This window comes from Pelophylax lessonae, assembly GCF_965119305.1.
Source record: "Pelophylax lessonae genome assembly, chromosome: 6".
In the NCBI taxonomy this organism is placed as follows: domain Eukaryota; kingdom Metazoa; phylum Chordata; class Amphibia; order Anura; family Ranidae; genus Pelophylax; species Pelophylax lessonae.
This window is the reverse complement of record NC_138773.1, coordinates 305,868,484-305,883,758: the sequence shown is the minus strand read 5'-3', so window position 1 is coordinate 305,883,758 and position 15,275 is coordinate 305,868,484. Positions and strand designations below refer to the sequence as shown.

The window sequence follows — 15,275 nt, the reverse complement described above, 5'->3', positions numbered from 1 at the left end:
ATCTATCTATCTATCTATCTATCTATCTATCTATCTATCTATCTATCTATCTATCTGTCTGTCTATCTGTCTGTCTGTCTGTCTGTCTGTCTGTCTGTCTGTCTGTCTGTCTGTCTGTCTGTCTGTCTATCTATCTATCTATCTATCTATCTATCTATCTATCTATCTATCTATCTATCTATCTCCCGGATTGCGGGAAGTCACCTGTCTCGTTCCTCTGCTCTGTAGCTGTTGTTTTTGTTGATGGCAGCCCCCATGTCAGGGCGAGGGTTAATGGGTGACATGAGGCACTGTGACAAAGGTGAGCGTTGTCACGTTCCTCCATATCCGGTACATTGCAGACAATGGGCTTGTAAATGGAGATGATTTTTGCATATCTCGATTTTTCAGCAATTAGTGGTTAATGATTAGATGTAGCTGAGAGTGAGCTGGTCCAGGCAGGTCTCATCCTGTGTGCGGAGGAGGAGGAGGTGTACGGCGGGCCCTATACACTGCACTACACAGTCCTCTCCCCGAAGTCCGCGCTCCCAATCATGTGCTGGGAAAAATCTTTTTTTTTGTTTTTTCTTTACTTTCCCTCGCACATGATTGGGTGATCAAAATGAACACAGGTTTACCAATATAACATTTATACAATATAGGTGTTTATATAGCACAGACAATGTACACAGCGCTTTACATATATTATACATTCACATCAGTCTCTGCTCCCAAGGAGCGTACAGCCTGAGCTCCCCATCTCACATACAGAGGAAACCCACACAAACACAGGGAGAACATGCAAACTCCATGCAGATATTATTGTAGGTGGGAAATTAAAAGAGGATCCCAGTGCTGCAGGGCAGAAGTTCTCCCTGCTAAGTCATCTCATGTTTGTTTTATGGAAACTACAAATGCTTTTTTTTAACCGCTTTACGACCGCCCACCGCAGTTATACAGCCGCTCCTGGGCAAACTGACGTAGCTATACATCGGTCGGTCGCGAGCAGCAGGCTAGGGGGCGAGCGCGTGCCGATGCAGCGGACAGGCAGCTCTGATTGCCGCCTGACACCTGCGATCGCTCCCCGCTGAGAGAGAAGAACGGTCAGCTGTTGTAAACACATCTGACCGTTCTTCTCCCTGGAATGATCACAGAACCCATGTGATCCTTCTATATAGGACCACAGGTCTCTATGGTCATTTCAGAAGCCACGCCCCCATACAGTTTGAATCACTCCCCTAGGCTCACATTTAACCCCTTGATCACCCACAATGTTAACCCTTTCCATGCCAGTGTCATTATTACAGTAACAGTGCATATTTTTAGCACTGATTACTGTAGTAATGTCACTGGTCCCCCCAAAAGTGTCAAAAATGTCAGTTAGGGGTCTGATCTGTCCGCCACAATGTCACAGTCCCACTAAAAATCGCAGATCGCCGCCATTACTAGTAAAAAAAAAAAACAATAAAAATGACATAAATCTTTCCCCGTTTGCACAAACTAATCAAAATACGCTTATTGCAATTTTTTTTTACCAAAAATATGTAGCAGAAAACAAATTGGCCTAAAATGTTAAAAAAAATTTTTTTTTTGGGAATGTTATAAAAAATGATTTTTTTCAGAATTGTCGCTCTTTTTTTGTGTATAGCGCAAAAAATAAAAATCGCACAGGTGATCAAATACCACCAAACGAAAGCTCTATTTGTGGGAAAAAACAGGATGTAAATTTTGTTTTTGGGTACAGCGTCGCACGACCGCGCAATTGTCAGTTAAAGTCACACAGTGCCAAGTTGAAAAAAGTGGCCTGATCATTAAGGGGGCAAATCCTGCTGGTCTTAGTGGCGGTTTACATTTCTGCGATGACAGAGATCGCATGTAATTCGGAGCGCACTGCTCCTAAAAATTCCATGCAATGTCTGTGCGGTGCAAATTCAGCCATACAGTTTGTATGGCTGAATTCTCACCGCAATTGCACTGAAAGACGCACAGGACCCTTTTTTTGGTCCGCAGCAGAATCGGATCGCATTGTGGTTCACACTAGTGCGATCCGATTCTGTGCGAACTTTCAGATCGCACTGCGATATGCGATCTGATCTGGGGGTGTCGTTAACTATGAATTGACACCCCCAGCGTATCGCATATGGCAGTGTGAATTGCCTGTTGTGCGGATGCGATGCAGGAAGTGAATCGAACTGTGGGTGGAGCGAGGCTTGTGAAATGACCATAGAGACCTGTGATCCTATATAGAAGGATCACAGGCGCTCTGTGATCATTCCAGGGAGAAGGACGGTCAGCTGTGTTTACAACAGCTGACCGTTCTTCTCTCTCAGCGGGGAGCGATCGCAGGTGTCAGGTGGCAATCAGAGCCGCCTGCCCGCTGCATCGGCTTCCCCGCTGACGAGCAGGGGCGGGAGCACACCGCCGGCGGTGCGCCCTCGACCCCTAGCCTCCTGCTCGTGAACGCCGTACAGTTACGGCGGTGTGCGCAGGAGCGGCTGCCTGCCGCAGTACATCTGCAGCGGGCGGTCGTAAAGAGGTTAAATATCGATTGTCTTCGCTTTGAATAGGAGTTCTGTCATTTTTCCTGGTTGTCAGTAAAAAATGTGCTCCGTCAGTAAATTTTTTATGTTTTGTCAGTAAAAAATACCGTGTGAGGTTGGTTAGCCTGGATTGAGGGACTACCTGTTTTTGTGGAGCCCCCCCCCCCCCCACTGCTCCATGTATAATGGCAGGAGGTGAACCATTTAACACATAAGTAGCATTGGTATGTACTATGCAAAGGTCATGGAATTGCATTGGGGCTTTTTTTTTTTTTGGGAAAATCTTGCTGAAGGTGAACTTGCACTTTAAAATGCTTGATTTGATTTTTTTTTTTTTTTTTTGTGTTTTTAGCTGCATTTTTTTTTCTTTTTTTTTAGGTTGGTGACAGGTTCTCTTTATTGGTTCGGTGTGCAATACCTGCCTGATGGCTGACATGCTGTATCAATGAACAGGAAGATCTGTAATATGGATTTGCATGTTCTGGATGATGTACAGGACACGACTTGATTGGTAGGCGGCCTGTTCGGGGCTGCGAGGACGGGGAAGGGGGAGGTTAGGTGGGGACAGATGGTGGAGGGAAGCGGGGAGTGAAGAGGAGGACAAGGTAGGGACAGGCAGGAGGTGAGAGGAGAGGGAGGAGAAGGCTGGCCGGCTCTGCGCTGACTCCTGCCAGACTGCTCCCGCTGTGGTTACTTGCAGCATCTTAAACCCACATCCCGAGACCACAGGGAACACATCGCCCAGCCCAGCAAAACAAGACGGATATTAAAAATAATCACAGTTAGGACCTTGGAAAAGTTCAAAACGACATGATCACCTATATTTAAACCAAAAGCAAACAGGGGTTTGAGGCGTGTGCGCCAGAGGGGGGCAGAGGGAGGGCGCCGCTCCTAAACAGCACCGTTTACTTACCAGAGGTAATGCAAGGATTAGTCTGCAACATGCTACAGCTTCCAGCTGCCAATCAGAATCCAGCTTTGCATTGTCCGTACTGAAATTCAATTGGTTACTATGCGTTATCCATGCGTCACCTCTGCAGCTTAGTCCAGCAGTGTGACTATGGCAGCACTGGACGCCCTGTAAGTATAAGGGCCCATTCACACTATTCACACAAATTGGTGCGTTCTCTGGTTCTTTGGTAGCACACTGCTCTGCAGGTACTCTTTGCATTAAGGTGAAAAACCTTCTGTGCTGCAATGCACCCCCCCCCCCCTTTTCTTACCTGAGCCTGATCCAATCCAGCGATGTGCTCTCTTCATTGTTGGACAGGTTAACAGCAGCAGGAGCCATTGGCTCCCACTGCTGTCAATCAATAGCTGTGACATGGGAGTGGGGGAGCGGGATGAGTCCTGCTGTCTGTGTCAATGAATGCAGCGGTGGGACTCGGGAGCGAGCATGCATGGGTGCCCCCATGGAAATTGGCTTTCCGTGGAGGCACCCAAAGAAGAGGAGGAGCCAGAAGCGCCGGTGGGGGACCCCGGAAAGAAGAGGTTCCGGGCTGCTCTGTGCAAAACCATTACACAGAGCAGGTAAGTATAATATGTATGTATGTATTATATCCAAAAAACGGAACAGAACTGAAAGGACGCAAATCGGATGTCAGCGGATGGTTATCCGCTGACATCCGCAATCCCATTGACATGCATTATGTCCGTATATCACCCGCAAACGGATGGGGTGATATATGGACATACGGAGCGCCCGTGTGAAAGAGGCCTTACTCTATCTAAAATGAAAAAAAGGTACTTTAAAGGTTGGAGAAAGTATAAAGTTAGGCACTCACTGGTAAAAATAATGGTTAGGGGGTTATTTATTAGGGTTAGGTGAAGGATGGGTTAACGTGTATGTAAACCCAAAATCCATTTTTTTTCTATGTTTGGCCCCATACTTCACAGTATACAGTTCTCTTTACCCACTTGACCTTCAGATAATTTTACCCCCTTCATTAACAGGCCATATTTTGCTATTCAGCACTGGGCTATTTTAACTGGCAATTGCGCGGTCATGCAACACTGTGACCAAACTAAATTTATATAATTTTTTTCACACAAATAAAGTTTTTTTTTTTTTTTTTATGGTATTTGATCACCTCTGGGTTTTTTTGTTTGTGATATACTGTAAACAAAAAAAGGGCAATAATTTTGGAAAAAAAAAAAAATATTTATATATTTTCTACTTTCTGCTATAAAACATATCCAATAATAATAATAAAAAACATTCTTCATACATTTTGGGCAAAATGTATTCTGCTACATGTCTTTTCTACATAAAATCCCAGTAAGCGTAAATTAACCACTTGCCGACCGCCCCATGCAGATTTACTGCGGCAGGGCGGCTCGGCTGTGCATAATCAGGTAGATCTACGTGATTATGTTTGATTAGACACAGCGGGTGCCAGACCACGGTAGGAGCGTGCTTGATTGCTGCCGGCCTCCCTCGATCTTCAGCTAGAATGACAGAAGAGCCGCCTGCCTATGTAAACAAAGCAGGCGGCTCTTCTGTCAGAGAGGCAGGAAAAGATCGTGTGATTCAGCTAAGCTGAATCACCGATCTCTCCCTGCTTCTGTCCAACCCATCCCAATACACACAGCTAGAAAGCAAAATAAGAAACACAGTTAAACCCTTGATCACTCCCAGTGTTAACCCCTTAAAGAGGTAGTATCCCGCTTTTTTACTCTTTTACCTACAGGTAAGCCTATAATAAGGCTTACCTGTAGGTACAAATAATATCTCCTAAACCGGCATGGTTTAGGAGATATTTACAGTGCATGTAGCCGCTCGCGCGAGCGGCGCATGCGCTCTGAAGGTGCGGAGGGACCTTCAATCTATTTGCCGGGAGCTTGCCGGAAAATCACTCCCGCGCGCACGCGCGGGAGTGACGTCATCGCGGCTCCGGCCAATCATCGCGCCGGAGCCGTCTCTTCCAGCCAATCACCGCGCCGGAGCCGCCGAACCCGGAAGAGACGGCGAGGGATCATGGCAGCGCCCGCAGCGATGTCCGGGGGTCCGTGTCGGGGCTTCGTTCTAAGGTAAGTAATTCATAATGAGCTAGTATGCGATGCTTACTAGCTCATTATGCCTTTGTCTTGCAGGTTTTTTTTTTTTTTTTTTTTTTGAACTTTGGGTTTACAACCGCTTTAACTGTCAGTGTAATTTATACAGTAACAGTGCATATTATACGTATATATATATATATATATATATATATATACAGTATATATATATATATATATACATACATACATACTTTAACTTATTTATAGTTTTTTATTATATTAAAATTTATGATTTTGTGTTTCAAACCTTATCATACCCGAGATGTTATAAAGAAGAACACACAGTAAAAAAAAAAAAAAAATGTAAATAGTTGGTTTGGGCTGCTCATTCTCAAGAATTACATGCAAAATAATGGTACCGCTTTCAGCACCTAAAATCCGAAAGAATCATACCACCAGGGAGGTTAATGTCACTGGTCCCCAAAAAATGTCAAAAATGTCAGTTAGGGGTCTGATCTGTATGCCGCAGTGTCGCAATCCCGATAAAAATCGCAGATCGTCGCCATTACTAATAAAAATAAATAAATAAATAAAAAGTCCATAAATCTATCCCGTAGTTTGTAAACGCTATAACTTTTGCGCAAACCAATTAATATATGCTTTTTGGGATTTTTTTTTTTTTTACTTAAAACATGTAACAGAATACAAATTGACCTAAAGTGATAAAAAAAATTTGATTTTTTAAAAAAATTTTTATTGGAAATGTTTTATAGCAGAAAGTAAAAAATATTGTGTTTTTTTCAAAATTGTCGCTCTTTTTTTGTTTATAGCACAAAATGTAAAAACTGCAGAGGTGATCAAATACCACCAAAAGAAAGCTATATTTGTGGGGAATAAAAGGACATCAATTGTATTTAGGTAAAGCGTCGCACGACTGCGTAATTGTTGGTTAAAATAACGCAGTGCCGAATCGCAAAAAATGGCCTGGTCATTAAGGAGGTAAAACCTTCTGGAGCTGAAGTGGTTAATTGGTTTGCGTGCAAGTTATAGCCTCTATAAATGATGGGATATATACTGGAGTTTTTATTTTTTTAAACTACTAATGGCGATAATTAGCGACTTATAATGGGGCTGCGATAGTGCAGCGGTAAATCTGACCCTAACTGACGCTGGGGAGAACTGACTAACTGACACTGACATCACCAGTGACATTAATACAGTGATCAGTGATAATACTATACACTGGCTGGGAAGGGGTTACCATCTAGGCCGGTGATTGAGGGGTAAATATGTGCCTAACTATGTGTAATGTGTGCTGCTTTTTACTACTAGATCTCTCCGTTTCTTATTCCTGGGGATAAGGGCAGCCCGAGCAGAAGTGGGAGGAGATACCTGTCAAAATTAGGTACCCGCTCCCCCCCCTCCCCCCCCCAAAAAAAATGACATGCCAAATGTGGCATGTCAGGAGGCCAGGAGTATTTAAAGCGGAAGTTCCACTTTTAGGTGGAACTCCGCTTTCAGGTTAAGTCGGTTCATACTAAGGCGACACGACTCCTTACTACTTCGGGGGTGACTTTTGCATTCCCATGCACCATGACTTCGGAGCGACTTGCAGGGACTTCACATAATGGAAGTCTATTCAAGTCGCTCCGAGGTCGCCCCAAAGTAGTACAGGACCCTTTTTCTAAGTCGGAGTGACTTGTGTCGCTTCTATTAGAACGGGTCCTGTAGCGGTCAATGGACCGCGAGGGAGCGCAACTTGTCAGGCTGACAAGTCACCTGACAAGTAGCGGCAGTGTGAACCGGCTCTAAGGCCTAATGCACACTGGACGTTACCAAAACGTCAATAGAAAGCTGTAGAAGATGTTTTTCAGGCTTTTTTTGCAGTAGTTTTTTTCAGCGGTTTTTTTTTAGCATTTTTTAGCTTTTTTCAGCTGTATAGCTTTTTTTTTAGCAAAACTATACTCCCAGAAAAGCTTATGGCTCAAAAAACATTGATAAACACTGAAAAGCCAAATTTTTCGGCGTTTTTCAGCATTTTTTAGCTTTTATCAGAGTTAGAGCGTTTTTACAGCTGAAAAACACCCCCTAAAACCCGCTAGTTCTGGGATTTTTATACAGCCAGAAAACTGCTGATAACAGCCGGTGTGTGCATGGACACATAGGATAACATGCTGGGGAGTTTACTGGCTGTAGAAAAAAAAATGACGCCAAAAACTGCTGTAAAAATGTCCATTGTTCATGAGGCCTTAAGCGTTGATGCTCAGTGTAAGCTTAGGGGTTACAATTCAGTGTTGGGGGGGAGTGTACATGGTAAGGATGGGCAGTGTGGCAGTTATAGATGGGGGGAGGGGGGGGGGGGTCAAAGATATCTCCAAAAAATTCACATTTATGGTCAATGCCAACACCCAAATGTCTTGTGGCAGGCTACAGGTAGCAAAAATAAAGCTTTTTCTATATGTTATGTAGCACTGCCCCCTGGAGGACTGCTGGATTGTTCACCTTGGGATCCCCCTGGGTTGCCAATAGCAACTGCAGCATGCAAAATGTAACTCTTTACTCTCTGGCTCAGTCAATGAACAGTCTAGGGGATGTAGTTGTTTTTGTGGTTTTATTTAAATTAGGGATGGGAGAAGGGAAGAGTGGGATACTCCAACTTGAACTATTCACAATAGATGAGGACTCCTGTCTAAAGATACAGCCAGGCTGCTGTTTCACCTTGCCACTAGGTGGATCGAAGATTAAAGCCCTGTACACACGCACCGATTGTTGGCCGTGAATTTTCGGCCAACGTCCAATCGGCCGATTGTCGGCTTGTTAGTATGATGCTTCCGACAACCGACTGCGACTTTTCGGCCAAACAAAATCTGGTGTGCAGGCTATAAAATATTTGTTGGCCGTCAACAGAACGGCCGATTGTTCCTTAGTCAGTACAGATTTTGGCAGACAAAATGTGATGAGCAAGACTGGGCATGCTCAGTGAAGAAAAACACACGGAAAGTAAACCAGCACATGACATCACTTCTTAAGTTGGTTTCTGTCGGCCAACAAAAGTCCAGTGCAAGTCTAGAGCACATTTCAACCAACACAACAACACTGGACAAAAGACGGCCGATCGGTCGGCCAACAATCGGTGCGTGTGTACGAGGCTTAAGTCTCTATACAGATGACTTGTTAGGATGAATGATCTTCGGGATACACACCTAGTACCCCCTTTCATTTGACACACTGCTGACACTCGTCCTCTGACTATCCCATACTGGGGGCCCCCCCTCAGGTCAGGACCATAGACACAATCCCCTGTACTCACGATACTGTTTGTCAAGGGTCTCCAGTGTCTCTACCCCTTCAGACAGCTCTCATGGACCTCTGGATACAGCTCCTTCCTTCTGGTCCCCAGGCCGACCGCCTGTGACCACGTTCCTCTGCTTCAGAGGAGGAGGCAGCCACCACCCTCCCTCCAGGACTCTGCTCTCCAGCCAAAGACCCCACCGCACATGTGCTCTTGGCTTTTATACCACACCCCAGAATGCACAGAGACAGCCTGTCTGTGCCAATGACTGAGGCTGTATCAACGCATTGGTCTGATTTCCTCCACTGTCCAATATGCCTCCCTATTGGACCAGTGTGAAACACTCCCTAGACCAGATGAATCACACACTGAGCACACTGAGCAGACCTCACTCACAGATCCTGCTCTCTGGTAGGCAGAAAGCAATATAGATTTGCCTGCTGCTCCTCTGATAGGCAGACAGAGCCAAAAACTTTACTCACTCTCTAGCACCTACCTAGGAGGGTGCTACAGTTAAATAAATTAAATATGTATTTCATTAAGAAGAAAAATAATATTGTATTACAATTAATGATATGTAAGCTGATTTCCACCTCTGGCTTTGTATTGTGAGGAATATATAATATTCTTACAATGTACAGTGGAGGGCACATAATACCCATTATATAGGACAGCAAAGGTATAGCCTGTGCCCCCTATTCTTATATGTCTGACTGACAGCATCATTGGTATAATAAGTGCCCACCGCAGCCTACCCCCGCTGCCCCTGGCACCACTCCCGCCACCCCCGGATCTGTGCCCAGCTCAATATTTGCAGTATCTCCTTGTTTATGCTCCTAATTTTTATTTGTGGTTTGTGGGATGAGGGCAGCGTCCATTCTTGGGGCGGATGTGTTTGTAAGCACACGGGGCCGATGACGGGCTATTTATTCTGTCCTGTCTCTGTCTTCTCTCCACGGCTTCGTCGACAACATTTTTATTTTGAGAATACCGAAAATACGGCTTTTTTTTTTTTTGGAGTCAGAAAAAAAATAGCAAAATAAAACGACTAAAATAAAAGGTCAAAAACATCAAACTTTTTCTGGGAAATGGGTTTCCTAATAAGTGTCATATGATTACTATTATTGTTGTTTTTCTAATTTTGGATGGGGAAGGTATAAAAAATAATATGGAAATAATTGGTGTGAGAAATGGGCGGGGGGGGGGGGTGGGGGGTGAGAGTTGTTTGTCCCAGGATAAAGCCTAAAACACATCATTCGTTTTTTTTTTTTTTTCATTTAAAAACTGACAGCTCCCGTTGGAGCCTCTGTACTAACAATCCGATGTTAGTACAGCAATCTCCCCTGCTGTTTTATTGTTTTCTGATAGCGGGACAGCCCCCCCATTGGCTGAGAGCGCTGATCGGGAGCTGGTCAGCTGCTGGTTTTCCAGCATTCTCGTCCAATAGAAAACAGTGGAACAACCAGCTTCTGTTGGACTGGCTGCCATGTTTTTATTGAACTGGCTGATGTCGCCCAACATTCGTCCTGTGTGTAATAGGCTTATTTTTTGAGCAATTAAAGGAAACCACTCATAAAAATGGTAAAAATCTACCACCTTACCTTTGGTACCTGATCCACCCTTAGCACTGATCCTGGTACTTTCAAGCAAGGCTTTTTCTCAGCGGGAACGCAGGAAAACACAGTTCCGGCACCTCCAGCATAGAATGTATGCAATGGCAAGGGGTACTAGAGTGTACTGGAGGGTCTATTGATGCTGGCTGCTGGGGGGATCTATGGTCACTGGGGGAACCTATTGTTTTGGGGGGTCTAGTGCTGCTGGGGAGAATCTACTGTTGCTGGAGGGGGGCGGGGATCAATTGTTTCTGGGAGAGATCTACTGTTCAGGGAGGGGTCTATTGATGCTGGCTGCTGGGAGAACTATGTTGCTAGTGGGATTTATTGTTGTTGGGGTAGGGGTAGTTATTTGTAGCAGCTCTATTGTTGCTGGGTGGATCTTTGTTGTTGGGGGTATATTTTTGATGTGGGGGGGGGGGGTTTATTGTTGGCTGCAAGGGATCTATTTTATTGCTTTTTTTGTTATGCGTGTCAAATTCCATACAGATTTCTTGGTTCTGTATTCCTAAATAGGGTGGTACTGGGAGGTGGGTAGATGGTGGAACCAAGGGACAGTGCTCAAAGGTGGGTAGGAGGCAGACACAATGGGTGATCTAGAAGGGGGGGGGGGTTCCTGCACCTATTTCCAGAGAAAATGCTTTTAAGTATGGAGTTGCATCTGGCAGGCCCACAATGGCCCTAGGTGGACCGTTGCCAGGCCCCAGTGCTGTTCAATGGAGGGCTTGCCATTAGGTGTAGAGCTAACAATACCGGGTTCTGTCTAATACTGGCAGCGGCATTTCAGAGATTGCAGAGTGGTCAGCTTTTTGAAGAACTAGTGCTAAGGGTGAATGTAAAGAAGAATTGCTGGTATTGTATTTTTTTACACGGTCCAGCTTGGAAGGTCGGCCGCTGGGCAAGGGAGCCATACAGAGATCATTTTGTATTTTCTCAATGAATACAAAACGTTCCCTGATTGGACGAGGTGGGGCATTACACTCTCCACTTCATCCAACCAGAGAATTGAAAATGCAAAGCGATCCCTGAATGGCACCTCTGCCCAACATCCTGTGTTCACAATGCAGCAGTGCAGCCGCTCGACACGGGATAGCGGAGATGACTTGAGTAGCAGTGTCTATACAGAAATTTCAAGCTTCTAGACCTGGGGTGTCAAATTCAATTTCATTGAGGGCCGCATAAGCAATATTCTTGCCCTCAAAGGGCGGGTTGTATCTGGGGTGCACTATGTACAGAGTGCAGGGTTCAGGAGTGCGTTATGTACAGAGTGCAGAGCTTAGAATTACGCTATGTACAGAGTGCAGTATTCAGGAGTGCGCTACATGCAGAGTTCAGGAGTGCATTATGTACAGAGTGCAGAGCTCAGGATTATGCTATGTACAGAGTGCAGTATTCAGGAGTGCGCTACATTCAGAGTTCAGGAGTGCGTTATGTACAGAGTGCAGAGCTCAGGATTATGCTATGTACAGAGTGCAGTATTCAGGAGTGCGCTACATGCAGAGTTCAGGAGTGCGTTATGTACGGAGTGCAGAGCTCAGGATTACGCTATGTACAGAGTGCAGTATTCAGGAGTGCGCTACATGCAGAGTTCAGGAGTGCGTTATGTACAGAGTGCAGGGTTCAGGAGTGCATTACATACAGAGTGCAGAGTTCAGGGGTATGCTGTGAACATTTTTTTTACCTTAATCGAAGCTCCACTCAAAAGTGGAATCTTCACTAATTTGCACCCTCCCCTCCACTGCCACATGGCACTTTTTTGGGGGGAGGGGGTCGCGGGTACATAATTTTTTCAGGTACCTGCTCCCACTTCTGGCGATATATGAGGAAGTGTGGCCCCTCCTCCTTCCCCCGCAGCCTTTTGGGACACACACACAAGTCCCAGAAGACTGTGGGACCATTTACAAAGCACAGCAGGAAAGCAGCTGTGAAGCCGGGAAGGCTTCACTGATGGTTTCCCTTACTTAAGATGCTGGCGACTGCTCCCAAAGCCAATTGGAGAATTGGCTGGGGTGCCGACATCGCTGGATCCCTGGACAGGTAAGTGTCCTTATATTACAAGTCATCAGCTACAGTATTTGTAGCTGCATTTAATTTTTTGGGGGGAGACTGGAGTTACGACATTAGGAGCTGCAGCAAATTTTAGTTTTAATAGGAGGCAACAGATCTAGTTTTATAGGGTTTTTCCTTTTCTCTGGATCAATTGTGGATTTGGGATTTTTTTTTTTTTTTTTTAAATTGAACTCAAAAGAATCTTGTTTTAGCCAAGCTATTTAACTCCCTACATCACCTTGTTACTTATGGTTCAATATTTCATTATCATCCTGTTAGGTTCATAACAACATTTCAGCGTACAATAAAATTATTTTCTGTGTTGCAATTATGAAATTAGCCTTAAGCCTTAAAACAACCATGAAGCATATATTTAAAAGGAAATATTTATGCAAAAGAGGATTTTTTTAAATGTTGAATGATTAAAAAAAAAAAAAAAAAATGTATTAGATTGTCAAATGTGTAAAATAAAGGTGTGATAAAAAACTTCTCTTTGGAGCCTCTTAAGACTAAAATAGTAGCAAGCACAGTAATAGTAAAGTTACGTAAAAATTAAAATATCTAATATTATTGAACATATATTTTTGCATGTGACATACTTCATTTTGGCATGCTGATCCTCCTATAACTTTCTTTTTTTCCTTTATTCAGAGCATTCTGCTGCAGCAAAGACTGGAGGCTGCTTCCCAGGAACAGCGATGGTCACGCTAGAGTCGGGTGAGAAGATTGAAGTCTCGGCACTCCGCCCTGGCATGCGGGTCCTGGCCATGGACAGTTACGGGCGCTCTACCTACAGTGACTTTGTGACCTTTTTAGACCGAGATCCTAGAGCGGAGAATTTGTTCCGGGTGATCAAAACTATGGAGCCCCTTCGAACACTTTCCTTAACCTCTACTCATCTCATCTTTGTGGCGGACAATTTTTCCACACCGACCGCTGACTACAAAGCGGTGTTTGCCAGTCACGTAAGACCTGGCCAGTATATTTTAGTATCTGGATCCTCTGGTCACCTTGTGCCAGCTAGAGTAACCTCATTGAGTATGCGGAGAGAAAATGGCATTTATGCCCCACTCACTCAGCATGGGACAATACTGGTGGATGACGTGGTGGTTTCCTGTTTTGCCCTGGTACAAAAACAGAAACTGGCACAGTTAGCTTTTTGGCCTTTACGGGTACTGTACAATCTAGGGGTGACAGTAGGCAGTGAGGCATCCCAGCAGATGGGCATTCACTGGTATAGCCTATTTCTTTACCAGTTGGGTCAAATGATCCTGAATGAGAATGAGTTTTATCCAATGAATCTTCTACAGCTGGAAAGCTGAGGAACCCAGAAGACAAAAATTTGAAGGAATGTATAAGGGTGGAGTAATGATCTGGCTGTGTGTAGAATGTTGACCAACAAAGGGAATATAAAAAAAATGTTATGAAGCTATGTTACTCTATTGATCGCCACATTGATTCCAGAAATTCTCTACTTCATAAGCATTCATGCATCAGTAAGTCGGTGTGTATTTTTCCTTCCGACTTGGCCTAGTTGACCAACCTTATGGAGGACCTCAAAGATGGCTAGGCAACTCTGCACTTAAACCAGCTTGTGGTGTGTATCTTGAGTTGTAGAAAGAACTCAATCAACCCAACGGTACCATAACAGCTTCTGCACAAAACACTGTCCAACCGAACCAGAACTTAAGAAAACAGGCCTTCGGGTTAAGCCATAGACATTAGGACATCTGTTTGGCCTTCCGTTATTCAATGTTCAAACAGATTTTTAGTAGAACGCAGTAGCCAGATCATAGAGCAGTTAATAGCTACCAGACATATGTGGTCTACTTGTAGAACCTTGAATGAACTGAGAGGTCTGGTTTTCTTGTGTTTAAATTTCCAAGGTACTAACCAAAGGAGGAACTGTAATCCAAATGTTTACCCACAGCAGGATCTTCCAGCGGAAAGGAGATGAAACCAAGACCTTACACCTAAACTAAGACTTTTGATATCTACATAAAGTCCAATTCTATAAGAAAAGTGAGTTTATGAACTAATGAGAAGAGGTGAAGGCCAAAGAAAGTAATTTTTTTACCCCAATGAAATGGCAAATCTGGTATATAGAGTATATACAGTGGGAATAGAAAAGAATCACCCCTCTTTAAAATAATCACGATTTGCAACTTTGCAGTCTGAAATGAAGACAGACACAGTTTTTGTCTTATCCAGCTGTATTTACTCAATGCAACTTTTAACATCCAAGTGAAAGATATAACACCAACATGTAAGAAAAAAAACCCTCAAAAACAGAATAACTGAGTTGGAAAAAGGATCACCCTCTTGTGTCAGTATTTTGTTGAACCACCTTTTGCTGTTATTACAGCCTTTAGTCTGTTGGGATTTGTCTCTACTAACTTTGCACATCTAAACTTTGCAATATTTGCCCACTCTTCTTTGCAGAACTGCTCAAGTTCAGTTAAAGTTGATGGTGACCGTTTGTGGACTGCAGTCTTTAGACCCCATTCACACTAGCGCGACTTGTCAGGCGACTTGGTCGCCTGACAAGTCGCGGTGGGTCGCTCGCAATTGATTAGCATAGGACCCGTTCTAATAGGAGCGACACAAGTCGCTCCGACTTAGAAAAAGGGTCCTGTACTACTTTGGGGCGACCTGGAGGCGACTTGCATTGACTTCAATGATATGAAGTCCGTGCATGTCACGCTGAGGTCGCGGTGCACGCTGTGTGAACCTTCACAGGTCCCCCCAGCAAGTCGCGTCGCCCCTGTCTGAACGGGGTCTTAAAATGATTGTAAAGTCTTGTTT

The 15,275-nt window shown here is 44.3% G+C and overlaps 1 protein-coding gene across 1 annotated transcript in view; it reads left to right on the top strand.

The window, feature by feature from the left end:
- IHH (Indian hedgehog signaling molecule) overlaps window positions 1–14,676 on the top strand; it is a 159,551-nt gene extending 144,875 nt beyond the window's left edge. The window contains exon 3 of the mRNA XM_082260103.1: window positions 13,122–14,676. Within this exon, the coding sequence (XP_082116229.1) occupies window positions 13,122–13,792 (671 nt within the window). The 3' untranslated portion in view covers window positions 13,793–14,676. The remainder of the gene's footprint in view (window positions 1–13,121) is intronic.
- The last annotated feature ends 599 nt before the right edge of the window (window positions 14,677–15,275 follow it).